The sequence below is a fragment of the Panthera tigris genome, chromosome B3 (genome assembly GCF_018350195.1).
Source record: "Panthera tigris isolate Pti1 chromosome B3, P.tigris_Pti1_mat1.1, whole genome shotgun sequence".
NCBI lineage: Eukaryota > Metazoa > Chordata > Mammalia > Carnivora > Felidae > Panthera > Panthera tigris.
In genome coordinates, this window is record NC_056665.1 from 60,262,493 (window position 1) to 60,277,365 (window position 14,873).

Sequence of the window (14,873 nt, forward strand, 5' to 3'; positions counted from 1 at the left end):
TTTGGTTTTCTCCTTTTATCTCATCAGATAATGTTTTTGCAGACTCTTTCCCAGACTTCACTTGAGAGTGTAGTGCATGTCAGAATGCTTTGCTATGCTATGTATGATTTCAAAATCCTTAAATCCTATCCCTGACTTTTTTTTACCAAGGTTTTTTTTCTCACTTGTGAAATTTGTGTCAACAATAGTACCCAATGAAAATACAGGGCAGTTATGAAATGAAATTTGTAGAAATGATTTTAGGAACATTTTAGAAATTTTAGGTGCTGTAGAAATATTATATGAGCATATTTTATGCAGTTTTTCATAATTGCTCAGAATCTTTTTCAAGAAAATAAATTCTCCTATCTGATGTTCCTGTATCTTACATGTGTAGAAGACTGTCACCCCTTTTTTCTTGCCACACATACACATCCATTTATGTCCTGAATCTAAGATGAATTAAGCTCACAAGTGCATTGATTCCCTAGCTCTAATCTCAGAAGATCATTGGAATGTTTTTCTCTAAACACTGCTGAGTTTATTTTGGCTGATATTTCTGAAATTACATATAATAATGAAACGACTGTTGTTTTATTTTGACTGTAGGTAGAGTCATCTCCCTTGTTATTTGACATTTATTGTAACTTCTTACCTGGTTTTCTTATCACCCTGACTCCCAGGTCTTAAAAAATACATTTCGAATAGTAAATAACTATGTATTCTAGGTTTCAATATCATTTTTTAAAATATACTAGCAAATTGTCATCTGCCTGAATGAATATATTTTAGAACAATGAAAAAGAGATACAAGTGTAAAGTGACTTCCTGAAGGGCAACAGACCACTAGAACTGACTCCCTTTTCCTGAAGGTCATTAGAGGTCTGGGCTTATTGTAAGAATTCTGATCTGAACCTAAACAGCCTGTATTCAATTAATCAGACAGATGCTCAGGACACTGGTTCCATTCAGGAGCTATTTCAGGAAATTAGTTAGGTGTTTTCTCCTGGGCTGGACTTACGACAAGCTTTACATGTCTTTTTTTTTAAATGTTTATTTCCTTATTTTCAAAGAGAGTGAGCAGGGGAGGAGCAGAGAGAGAGAGAGAGAGAGAGAGAGAGAGAGAGATCCCAAGCAGGCTCTGCTCTGCCAGTGCAGAGCCTGATGTGGGGCCTGAACCCACAAGCTGTGAGAACATGACCTGAGCCAAAATCAAGAATTGGACACTTACCCAGCTGAGAGCCACCCAGGCGCCCCAAGCTTTACATGTTCTTAAACCTGATTGTATTCCTGATATACAAGGAAAAAAATCCAGACAGTTTCTCTGACTCTGGAACTACACCCATTTCTTGATGTCTTTGGATTAAGATGGGATCTAAGTGAAGTCTCCCATGACAGCTCCACATTCATTTTGCTTTGAATTCAGGCCAATTTCCATAGTTTCCCCAAAACATAATTGGTTTCATTAAGTAATTTGACTTACTTGATTTCTCAGAAAGGCTTTTTTCCTTATCAGTGTATGTGGTTGACATTTTCTGTCTCCTTACATGTCACTTTTTTTTTCTTACATGTCATAAAATGTAGAAACTTTAGGAGTCTTAAGAAAGGACATTCTTACTAGATACTGTATCTATCTCATTCACATAGAATTGAAATGACCTCAGTGGAAGGACGGTAGAATTTATCATAGGCTTGTCTTTAAGAAATTAAAGAAACTAATGAAACATAAGGAAACATCTTTGCAAGTCTTTGCTTATAAGAAGATAAAATATTCCTAACATTGTTTGATTGCTAGGATTTATGGGAAAGAAAATGCATGTAAATCCAGAGTTTTTAAACTTAGAGTAATTTGCCAATGATTTTTTCCTGTAATCCTATATCTGGATTCTGGCAGGAAGTAGCTGGCACACTGAAGGGGGCTTAGAATTTAATGAAAACAACTTTTTACGGATGTGTGGATAGACTAAAGAGAACCAACAGGACCGTCAGTAGAGGGAGTCAGTTTTATCTTGAGTCCTGCAAGAGAAGGAAGAAGGAGCAGAAGCTGGGAGAAGCGCCATGCAACAGCAGCTATGGCTAGAAGTGGTAGAATGTAGTCACCACCAATGCTCCTCTCCCTTGGGCAGGAAGCAGAGAGAATTAATACCCAGACCTTTCTCTCCTCAACTCTCTGATTCTCTGTTGGTGCTTCCCATTGGGCAAACCCAACCAGAAATCAGAAGGCAAGGGAGCCTGGATAGTGCAGTGTATAGAAATTCATCTTCCAGAGCACAGAGCAGGCTAAAGTAAAGGCAGGGATGAGCCTAGACAGAGACTGTTTAATGTAGCTCCTGAGTAGGGGAGCTTAAGTGTCATGTACTTTGACTGAGAATTATTCATTTTAGGTATGAGTTGGACAGACCTGGTCAACATCTGTGTTCCTCTAATAAATTAGAATTTTAAGTATTAAATTTCAAATCATCCATCTTCATTAATATTCCACATTATTGCATTATGTTTTTTCTTCTGTGTCTCCAGATTACAATTCCTAGACCTTCTGTGGCATCCACACAGTCAACTTCAGGAAGCTTTCACTATGGTCAGCAGCCAGAGAGGAGAGACCTTCAGCCTGTTGAGCCCACTGTAGAACTTTACTCTCCACGGGAGAACTTCTCTGGCCTAGTTGTAACAGAGGGTGAGCCTCCTAGTGGAGGAAGCAGAACAGACTTGGGGCTTCAGATAGATCATATTGGTCATGACTTGTTACCCAGTATTAGAGAGAGTAACAAATCTCAAGACCTGGAACCAAAAGACCTCGCTGACCATAACAGACTGGCTGTGAGAGAATTTGAGAGTCTCCCTAGAGAAACCGAAGAGAAAAGCATTCTTCTAGGATCAGATAATGAAGATGAGAAGTTAAGTAAAGGACAGCATTATATTGAGATCGCCTCTCTTCCAGGAGACTTGGTAACTGCGGAAAGGGATCACTCAGCTACTACTGAACCTCTTGATGTGACAAAGACACAGACTTTTAGTGTGGTGCCAAATCAAGACAAAAATCACGAGATAATGAAGCTTCTGGCAGTTGGAACTTCAGAAATTTCTCCACGAGTCATTGACTCACATGTTGAAGGACAGATAGGTCAGGTGGCAGCAATGCAAAAAAGTAAGCTATCTAAGGATGATGACATCAGGAGTGAAGACTTGCCAGGTCATCAGGGAGACCTGTCTACTTTTTTGCACCAAGAGGGTAAGAGAGAGAAAATTGCCCCTAGAAATGGAGAATTATTTCATTGTGTTTCAGAGAGTGAACATTGTCCACCATCCCGAAAGGATGTGGTTAAGTCATCTTTTGTAACTAGACACAGCCGAATCCCTGTTTTAGCACAAGAAATAGATTCAACTTTTGAATCATCCTCTCCAGTCTCTGCAAAAGAAAAGCTCCTCCAAAAGAAAGCTTATCAGCCAGACCTAGTCAGGCTTCTTGTGGAAAAAAGGCAACTCAAGTCTTTCCTTGGGGACCTCTCAAGTGCCTCTGATAAATTGCTAGAGGAGAGACTAGCTAGTGTTCCTGCTCCCTTTTCTGAGGAGGAAGTCTTCACTCCCTTTTCAAGACTGGCTGTAGACTCACACCTGAGCAGATCAGCCGAAGACAGCTTTCTGTCACCCATCATCTCCCAGTCCAGAAAGAGCAAAATTCCAAGGCCAGTTTCATGGGTCAACACAGATCAAGTTAGTACCGCAACTTCAGCTCAGTTCTTGCCTCGGCCACCACCAGGAAAGCCCCCTACGAGGCCTGGAGTAGAAGCCAGGTAATGCCATGTGTTCTGTGTTAAGTGTGTAGTGTTATTTCTGTGTCTGCTTGATTATGATATATCAGTGGTTTCATTTCTTCGTTGCCTGTTTCTGATCATCTACTTCCTCCCCTGCCTTTTCCAGCCTTTATAGCCCAGTGTATAAAAGGGATCATAGTGATTCACATTAATTCTTGCCTCTCCCACTTTCTCGCAGTGTGACCCTTAGTTTCCTCATATGTGAAACAGGTCTTACATTTGCCTCATGGTTTGGGGAGGATAAAATAAGGTTGCATACATATGGAGCTTTGTGCTGGGTTTAATTGGCATGCAACAAAGGTTACTTGTCTTCTAGTCCATTTTAACTAGATACTCCATTATAACAGATGTCATTATGATGTCAAACTCCAGTGAAAAAAACTGTGTCTATAATTTTTTTAATTTTATTTTAGAGAGAGAGAGAGTGAGAGATAATGTGTGCAAGCAGGGGAAAGGGGCAGAGGGAGAGAGAGAGATCTTAAGCAGGCTCCATGCTCAGCATAGAGCCCAGTGTGGGGCTCAATCCGATGACCCTATTATCATGATCTGAGCCAAAATCAAGAGTCGGACGCTCAACCAACTAAGCCACCCAGGTACCTCCTGTGTCCATAATTTGATGAACGGGTCATGGTAACCATGTTGTTTATCTGATTATAATGAATTAAGCAACTGCAAAAACCCTGTGGGCAGTTTTCCTAGGCCTGATACATACGGCCTTACAAAAGTATTACTTCAATATTTACTGTATGGTATACTTGTTTATTGAAGTATTCTTATGTATAATTGACCACAGAGTGATTTTATTTATATGTGTGTGTGTGTGTGTGTGTGTGTGTGTGTGTGTATATATATATATATATATATATATATGTACATATATATATATTTTTTTTTTTTTTAAGTTTATTTAGTTTGAGAGAGAGAGAGCATGTGTGGGCTTGCATGTGTGTCCAAGCCAGAGAGAGGCAGAGAGAGAAGGAGAGAGAGAATCCCAAATAGGCTCCGCACTATCAGTGTGGAACCTGACAAGGGGTTCGGACCCATGAACCTTGAGATCATGACCTGAGCCGAAATCAAGAGTCGGATGCTTATTAACTGACTGAGCCATGTGGGCACCCCAAGAGTGATTCTGTTTTAAGGAAGGGGGGAAATATTGGGAGGTGATGAACCAGTTAAGAATGCTTTCCTTGGAGCCATTACTCACTTTCACAGACTAGAAGGGTCTAAACCCTTGGAGAAGAAAGAGAAAAAGGATGACCTTTTACCTAAAACAAGGTGAAAATCAGAATACATTTACCTGAAAACTAGAGCCTGTTACAGGTAGTACAGTAGTAGGTCTCCACCTGTTATATGGATTCTGAAGTGTATTAAAGTGAAGTTCTGTCTGTATCATTACCCAGCAGAACTTGTTCCCCCAGGGTAATGGTAAGTTTAGACTTGCCCTAAGGTTTCATGTTCAAGGGTAACTAAACACTGGATTTTCAGTGCCAGTGGGACTACAATTCCATGGGGAGAATGGTGATGTGTAAACTGCAGTCATTTGAGACATTTTAAAGGTGATTCCATGAACTGTAGCCACACATCCCCTCTTCCTTCTGCTTTTCTTCTGTACTTAATAGAGATAATGTGTCTGTGGCTTGAGATGCTTTGGACTGCAACAAACAAATCTTGATTATCATTTATTATTTAGCACTTTACATGTCCCTCAAATGTAGCACTTGGTAACCAAGCCAAGCATGTGGCATTGTGCCAGATATTGCAGAGCTGACCGGTCTGGACTTCATCTGGGAGTTCAGCAGAAATGCAACTTTCCCACTTAGGTCCTGGCACAGAAGACGTATTTTATTCCCTTCTTCAAGTTTTACCATAAGATCCGTGAGGGTAGGCTTAACCAGAGTGAGTTTCATCATGTCTGAATAAGTAGATGGTGGAAAAGGAGGAGGAGAGAAAATTGAGTAACTTGTTGCTGACACATGATGGTGATTGATGGTGGCTGTTTATGTCCCTGCATCCTGCCAGTGATCATACAACCTTGGAAGTTCTCCCACTTCCTTCTATAAGGAGTGGCATGTCTGCAGTTTGCGGTTTAAATTCTTTTTTAACTGAATGGATTTTAGCCCAAGACAGAAAGACATTTAGGGCAGAGAAGATACTGCTATTCATATGAATATTCTCTAGATTTAGAATTCTAAGGCCCAGGTCCATTGCCAGTAAGACAGGGCAGTCAGCCCCCAAACCCAGCTCTGCTGAATCTCAGACTGTTGTCAAGGGCAGAAACTGAGGCCCCAAGAAACCAGTGACTACTCTTTTCCTTTTGGAAAGTATTAAATGAGGTTGAAAAATACTTTTATCTGTATTTCCTGCTGTTGGTGAATATAGTTCATGTTGAAGACTTACATCGTGGGGCTTAATGTTTGCATATGCACATGCCACATTTCTGTCATGGGAGCCTTAAACAAAATGGTTTACTCTCTCTCTCTCACTTACTAACATGCTAGAGATGTTTCAAGTTGAAGAGCAAACCTGCCTTAGGAGGAAAGGGACTAACAACATTTAAGTGCTTCTGAATGGCAGACATCCAACTAAATACTTGGGCCACTGTTCTCAGCTGCTCAGTAATCCTGGGAGGTAGATAGCATTCCTATTAAAAGCTAGGAGAGGTTACGTGAACTGCTGCTGAGGATGGGATTTATGGAGCAGCTGTGGAAAACAGTATGGGATTTCCTCAAAAAATGAAAAATGGAACTACCATATGATCCAGTAATGCCACTGCTATTTACCCAAAGCAAACCAAACACTAATTCGAAAAGATATAATGCACCCCTGTGTTTATAAGATATGCAGACAGCCCAAGTGTCATTGGTGGATGAATGGATAAAGATATAGAGTGTGTGTGTATGTGTGTGTAATAGAATATTGCTCAGCCATAGAAAAGAAAGAACATGGATTGGCATTTACAGCATAGATGGACTTAGAGGGTATTATGGCAAAGGAAGTGATTCAGAGAAAGACAGATACCATCTGATTTCACTTATATGTGAAATCTAAAAAAACCCAAAATGAACAAGCAAACAAACAAACAGACTCATAAATACAGAGAACAATTGGTGGTTGTCAGAGGGGAGGGATGGGTAAAGTAGGTGAAGGGGGGAGTACAGCAAAGGAAATTTAGTCAATGATATTGTAATAACTTTGCATAGTGACAGTGACAAAACTTATCATGGTGAGCATTGTATAATGTATAGAATTGTGAAATCATTGTGCTTTATACCTGGAATTAATATAACATTGTATGTCAACTATACTTTTAAAAAAAACTAGGAGAGGTTAAATAATTTGTCTAGGGTCATACAACTGGTGTGTGAAAGAGTAACTCTGTTTCTCCTGTGTTTGCTGACGTGACTCACATCAGATACATTATCATTTGGGACATTGTGACTTTCTGGACTCACTTGAAATGAATTAAAATGAAAAGAAGTCTTCTCTGTTCCTTTAAGGCTCCGCAGATACAAAGTCCTAGGGAGTAGCAATTCCGACTCAGACCTTTTCTCCCGCCTGGCCCAAATTCTTCAAAATGGAACTCAGAAACCCCGGAGCACTACTCAGTGCAAGAGTCCAGGATCCCCTCACAATCCAAAAACACCACCCAAGAGTCCAGTTGTCCCTCGCAGAAGTCCCAGTGCCTCTCCTCGAAGCTCTTCCTTGCCTCGCACATCTAGTTCCTCACCATCGAGGGCTGGACGGCCCCACCATGACCAGAGGAGTTCATCCCCACATCTGGGGAGAAGCAAGTCACCTCCCAGCCACTCAGGATCCTCCTCCTCCAGGAGGTCCTGCCAACAGGAGCATTGCAAACCCAGCAAGAATGGCCTGAAAGGATCCAGCAGCCTCCACCACCACTCGGCCGGCTCGAAAGCCCCCCCAGGGAAGAGTAAGTCAGCCACTAAACTCAGCAGATAGGAGCTGGGCTGCATCTCTGGGAAAGGTGTGAGGTCTTCCTCCTAAACCTGATGCATGTGTGTCCTTGTACTGTCTATTTAAAAAATCAGTGTTGATCTTCTCTTACAAAAGAAAGTAACATAAATTATTTATAAGAAGACATAAATATATGATAAGGAATTACCTAAGGCAGGCAGCAAGCAGATCAGGAATCCATGCCTTTGCATAGGAAGGGGCAATCCAGCAAAATCCAAGGGGGAGATTAAATGAACTCTTATTTTTTAGCTGCCTTTGAAACAAAGGAGTTAAAGGAAGGAGATGGAATGGAATTTTAAGGGGTTTGGCCTGGTATGTTTGTTTTTAAGGCATTGCTCAAAGATTATATAGCAAAAGTGAAACTTCTTGTTTTAATATTTTTATTCAAACTTCCCAACGTGGGAGAGTCAGAATTGCTCTAATATTAGGATATATAACAAGTCTGTTTCCTGGAGACCCAGTGCTCATACACACATGGCTTGTGTATTTATCTAGTGTATTGAGAGTTCACACCTTTACTTTGCCTCATGCCTACTACCCTCCGTGGATTTCACAGTTTTTAAAGTTAGTGTATCTCACCTGATGCAGTCTCTCTAATTTTAACAATACATTCTAATATGCTTTCAGCAGCACATGATGAAAACTTCAAATCCAGTTATTTTTTTTAGTCCCCTAATATTTTTCTGTGGAGCGGCAGTTCTTAGTATATTTTTATTGTGAAAAAGAACTACTGAAACTTAGGTAAAGGAAGAAGTCTAAATAGAGCTACTTTCCAGGCTTCAGTGCTTTAGGGAGAGAGGAACAGAGTGAGGCTAATACCATTCAAGACAAAAGAACCCTCTTCCCCTCTGTTTCCTCCTTATGGAAGGAAGACCGACCAGAGTAGACCTTACTTTCTTAGGTCTTCCGGATACCAGCTATTTCCAATATCAACCTCAAAGATGATACCAGGGAAATACACTGCTGCGGAGTGTGACTTTATGCTTTTAGATATTTAGAAAGAAAAATAGAAATTAGGTACGTTGTTGAGGCTTATAATCCTCAAACTTTGTATTTTATACATTTAGCCAATAAGGAACAAGTATCTGGGGAAATAAATTTAGGCTCAGTATTTATCTTTTAATGTTTTATTACCTGCTTCTCTTGTGCTTTAGTTTGAATATTTGGGCTTTTGGACCTGATTTCCTTGTAACCTCAATTTATAAAGCTGTGAGGAGGAGCATATTCTGATTTCACTCTTCTAGTAACAGGAATCAGGCAAAAGTAAATTATGCTAGATTTTTCAAATGGGCTCTTTTCTACTCTGTAGGTGTTTTGTGTTGTAAAGACCTTATTGAGGTCAGGTAAATTGGTCTGCTTGCTGTTGAAATTTGCCTTCTAGCAAACATCTGTGCTTTCTCTTTGACCTTGTGTTTGCTGCCAAAGCTTAACATGGTTGAATTGGAAAAAAAAAAAAAAAAAAAAGAAAAAAGAAAAAAAAGAAAGAAAGAAGTGTATTTCCTCACTAAGTGAATACATTCTAATGCTGCATCAAAGCTGCCCTGAAGCTGCACTGAACTTCTCTCGTTCTCTTTATCTGTGTTGAGCTTTTTTTAAAAAACAAAAAACAAAAAACAAAACGAAACTCAAAGCACTGTTGAGTCCTATACGATCTCCCATAAGAAATGTAGCATAGTGTGGAATCTTAATTTCTCTCCGGTTTCAAGCACTACAGAGGAATGCAATAGATAAGACATATTTGCTGTTTAACTAAAGCAACTGTAATATTGGAAGACCAGTCCTTCTGTATTATATTGTATAATAGTTGCTATAACACTACTTGCATGTCTTCATGGTAAATGATATAAATATTTATAAATATATAGAGAACCATATGCTTATATAAACTCATTCTTTCTCATTCTCCATTTGTAATTTCAAGATCACAGATGGTGAAATTCCTTTCTATTGTGTGCCTCGCGTACACTTGGGCCTTGCCTGTCTTCATTTTCTGAAAATATGTTCTTGGCATGGGACATTTCAGATTCTTCTTGCCTTCTTTGTGTAATAATGCAAGGGTTGGCAGCCTTCAAGCCAAGATAGGTTATTTAATTTTCACTTTTAAAAGATTTTAATAGGGGAAAAAATTACCGGGACATGCTTGTAATACTCGTTCAAAAATTTGTCATGTTAATCACATAATTCTGTCCTTATGGTTAAAGGGGATAAACTGGAATGATAATCATGGGTCTGACATAAATTGATTTTTTTTAATGTCTTAAAATTGCTATTCTTCGTTCCTCTTTTCATCTCACAATTTTTTTGGGTGGTGGGGGAGTGGAGTAAGGAATTATCTACAGTTCCTTAATTATCTACAGTTAAGGAATTATCTTTTTCTGTTGTATTAGCTAAATTGTGCTAAGGGTAGCCAGCTTTAAATCCTGACCCCTGTCATCTGAAATGTGCCAGTCATTGGGAAAGCTGATGAGGCTGCAGTTATGGTGTGTGTGTTGTTTTTAACTGGTGTTTCTCTTCTAGCGGTCAAAACAGACAGTGATGGCAACATGGTGATTGGATGTTTTCTCTCTATGGTTTCTTAATTTTCTCCCAGCTTTTCTACTGTGTTGCCCCCTTTTCTAAATGGCCCTGACGAACTCCAGATCCAGAGAGAAATAGCCTCAGCATATAAGAATATTTTATTTTGCATGTGAGGAAAGAGTTAACCAAAGATGTTCTGCTCTGATACTTTCAAAAGAAAACAGACTAGTTATCGCTTAAGTATCAATAGGTCCACCTAAAAGGACTAGCTGATACAGAGATTTACTTCATGGTTTTTAAAAGCATAGTTTGTGCTTTTAGAAATGTTAGAGGTCTCAGGCTAAAAAGAGAAGTTGGCAGCCCTGAGCAAAGCATTTTTGGCCCAAGGATTTTTGTTTTTGTTTTATTTTAAGGTTATGGTATGGAGAATGGGTTGGTTATTTGTTGTTGTTTTAGTTCCTTCTTTTTTATTTATTTTGGTGTGTTTTTTTTTTTTTTTTTTTTTTTAGTGTTGGCATATTTCAGATCTCAGTGACAAACACAGATCAACCAAGCAATTTTAAATCAGTTTGGTTATTCTACCTAAGAAACATGGCCATTAATTAAAAGTCCAGCCAAACTATACTAATATAGTATGGGGCAAAAGTTAAAATTCTCTTTTGAAAATCAAGTGCCTCCTGGTTTCTCTTCTCACAACAAAATGGCAAACCCTAGTCACACTTGCCCTTACACCGTCATGTCTAGTCTCTGGAATTATGTGTGGAGCAGAAAATGGATTAGCACTAGCTCATTCCCTGTAGGTAGCATTCTTCTTACATTATGCTGCCAAATCTCCAGGGTGTACAGACTGTTTGAAATATTAAAGTTTCACCTGAGAATCTTTTGCGCAGCATAAAGGCATTTAACTTTAATGTATAGTGAACAAAGGAAAATTGGATCATATCAGGCGTAAGCTTAAAGCACAGCATGTAAACATCTTTGAATGGTAAGTCTCAGGCAGGTGCCCTTATTCCCAACTTGGTATGCAAGCTGGCCTTGCTGACCAAGGGCACCATCATACTTACTGTTTCTTAAGTTGCATGTTGTGAAGGGAATGTTTTTTGTAAAAGTTGCCAAGTCAGTCCAGTTCTAAATAAGTAGCAAAATGGTCATTGATACCACTGTTGTCATTATCCACTTTGTATTATTTGCTTTAAAATACTAAGCAAATCTGAGCTGCTTCCTGATTCAGTGGACTAGTTGTGCAGTATCTCTTTCTTTTCAGCTCCCAGCCACTAGGGGAACTTGAAGTTCTTTGGTAATCATCAGAGATTCCTTCCAGGCTACAGATTTTTATGCAAATATTTCTATAGTTGCATTCAATCTACAAGGAAAAAGTGTACATTGGTGCATGTTTGATAAACCCACACGCAGATAGTTAAAACTATAATTAGTTTTTCTATACCCCATAGTTTTGAATTAAAAACAGATGCTTTTCCCCCAGAGGGTTCTTTGTTCTAGGAACTACATTCTGAATCTAACATTAGGAATTGGTGAAAGGAGAAACAGGATTGGGAATTCAGAATTTAGTGACTTAGGGAAAAAAATGCATCTTATTCTGGCTATTTGAAAATATATTTATTTATAGATAAGTCTAGATTTAGTCTTGGGAGATCAAAGTTTTTTACATTTTAAAACTGTTTTCATTCCCTTAGATCTATCCAAACATGTCATATGTTAGCGAACCATTTCTTCTCTCGTGTTTATGTATTTTGGAATTAACTTGTTTGCATTCACTCTTTTATATTCTGCCCATTTCTGTTTATGTGCATTTACCACAGATGTTTTGGGACGTTGCCTAAACGGAGACATATTTTGGCACCTGTGTCACTGAGGAGATAGAATGGTTGATGACAGTGGCATTGTTTAACTTTCTTGAGTTTGGGTCTGTACAGTTTATTTGCAGAAGAGCTACTCATCTATGTTTTAACACAAAAAGTATTACAGGATTGAGGCACGTAACCACAGTGGTAGTCGTCATATGTCAATATTTACCCAAGTTCTGAATCCAGAGGTGCAGATTTAGACCTTAACTTACAGAAGGGAACATGCAGCAGCTGCAGTCCTCAGACTGTATGGGAGGATGTGGTGCACAGAAAATGCCAGGTGCTTTTTAGGACATCCTGCTTCCCTGTCCTCATCCGATAGAACTCTGGTGTACACCTCGAGGATGTGGGAGGAATGTAGAAACGTCGTACCATTAGATTTCTCAATAGTTTGGCTATCCCTTTGGAATTAGGAGAAAGTGAACCCAGATAGTCGTGGGAGCCTGCAGAATCTGCTGCCAGCAGTGCAACGGAGAACTGCAGGAGGTATATGGGAATTCCTATAGTTTTTAAGTGACTCCAGGACAAGGGACAAGGATCCCTATTAATTTAAAGGAGAATTTGGATGCTGCATACCTCAGTCCCTGAGAAATCCCTGGCTGGACATGAAATGATGACATTAGCGTCCTGGCCCATCACTACATTGCCTAATTGAGTTGTGATTATCTGCTCTGACTTTTAAAATGTAAGTTGGATATTTAATTATTCCGCTTGAGCAAATTTGGATCAGAAAATGGAAATGTGTGACAAGATCAAGATCACTTTGTGGTTATTATACACAATCTTCAAAAAAGGGAATAGCCAACAAGTAACATTTAGTAATAATTTGAATACTTCTTACGCTTTGCTGGATCTTTGGTTTTAAGGAGACATGTAAAACAAGTGAAGCCTTTTCCTTCATTACCCTGTGAAATTTTCACAGAGCCTGCCTCTTCAATTGGCAGTGACAGTATGGGCATAGTATGTATCACTGGTGATGCTGACACGTCTCTTAGATACTCTGGGCCAGTGGTTCTGGGTTCCTTGACCTACAGAATAGGATTCCATAGGCAAATCTTTGAGCCCATGTGACTATAGAATTTGCCAATGACATCATTTTACACACTAATGATAGATAGGAATTTTACCTCTTTTCAGTAGTTTAATACCGTTTCATATTGTGTACAAAAATGTTCACTCACCCAGCTAAAAACATTGAGTAAACCCAAGGTTTTAATATAGACTGTCCTTGCCATATGATACTTTCTCCCCACCTTATAATACACATTTTTAAATCCTTCAAAATTCATTCACAGCACTTCACCATATTTGGAGTCTGGGTATTCTTCACTCACCCATAAGAGATAAACAAGGCTACTAGAGCTTGAATGTGATTTATTTTAGGGAGTAAAATTCTTGCCATCTTTCCCAGGAAGGGAAAGCCCGTAGGACTTTTCATAACTGTTTTCTTTTTAAATGACTCACAAGATAGGTAAGTTAGTTCAGTAAGGTAAAAAGCATTCAGAAATAGTTAGGAAGATCACAACACTGTGCCACCTGCAGCTCTGAAATTGGATTGAGTGAATTGAACAGAGAACAGAGAACCCACGTGGAGTCCATGCACTCCCTCCCTCCTGCACAGTTCTTGGTCCCCCTCCTGACTCCATTCCTAAAATTGCCAGTGTCGATTTCATTGGGCCATTTGTTTACGAGTTTAACAGTTTTGGGGAAAAAAGAGGGAGGGGGAAACATCTAGTTTTGACTAGATATAATTCTTGAAAGTTATGAACTCTTGGCAACTGTTATATCAGATTGAACCACAAACTAGAAGAATTTTCTTGTCAAGCAAGACCAGTAAGGTAGAATAGAGGACTTTAATAATCCCACAGTTTTCTCCCTTTCTCCTCCTCTTCGTGAAATCAGAGTGATGAGAAGTTGCTCTTTGAAATACCTCCAAAGGTATTGTATTGACCTTTTCCCTCCAAGCAGCCCTGTTTATGCATTTTTGCTCAGGCAACCAAGGACATAAGAGTATTGGCAGAAACACAGAGTGCTTTTGTATAGGCCATCTGTACATAAAAGTGTAATTATTTATTTAATTTTCCCATTTGTATCATATTAAAGCTTTGTACAGTGTTTTAAGTTCTGTTTTAAAATTATTTTGTATTTTATTTTTATAATCTAGTAATAAAATATTCATTCCGCATGCAAACTCTAGTTCTGTTTGTGTGATGGTTTGCTTTCAAAAGCAGGAAATAATATTTTTCTGATTTAATAAAGTTATTGAATGCACCAGAGGTTACAAGATCAACAGGGAACAGAAGGTGTTACTATAAATGCAGTACCACATCCAGAGGTGACCTAGAAAAAGAAGTCCTGGACTGAATAGAAGCTAGGTGTTCAGTATCCCTGCAGATAAAAACGAGAGTTCTGGGATATGAGGAGATGGTTTCCCATGTAATAAAACTGAAGGTGAAGTAACAAAACTGTGTGTATTAAGATCTCCTTTTCACTCCTTCATCCTATGGCTGGAGGTACTTTCTCCTTTTCTGCAGGAAACGCCCTTTGTATCACTAGAGTGATTCCTGCTCCCTACCACCCTCTCCTTTCCATCTGCGACCTTCCTTTGAACCAGAGGAACTCTCAGGAGGCACCCGTATGGGCACTGCTCCACCCCGCCTGGTGTGGTTCAGCCTGGAGTGTTCTTGCCATCTGTCTAGCTCTCTGCCTGGTTTCCCTTTCTTGA

At 39.3% G+C, this 14,873-nt stretch overlaps 1 protein-coding gene across 7 annotated transcripts in view; it reads left to right on the top strand.

Annotated features, from left to right (window-relative positions):
• The window catches only part of TTBK2 (tau tubulin kinase 2), a 167,905-nt gene extending 153,443 nt beyond the window's left edge, over nt 1-14,462 (top strand). For all 7 annotated transcript variants that reach the window (XM_042989059.1, XM_007081723.3, XM_042989058.1 and 4 more), the window contains 2 exons: nt 2,497-3,770; nt 7,289-14,462. In XM_042989059.1, the coding sequence (XP_042844993.1) occupies nt 2,497-3,770; nt 7,289-7,751 (1,737 nt within the window). In that variant the 3' untranslated portion in view covers nt 7,752-14,462. The remainder of the gene's footprint in view (nt 1-2,496; nt 3,771-7,288) is intronic.
• The last annotated feature ends 411 nt before the right edge of the window (nt 14,463-14,873 follow it).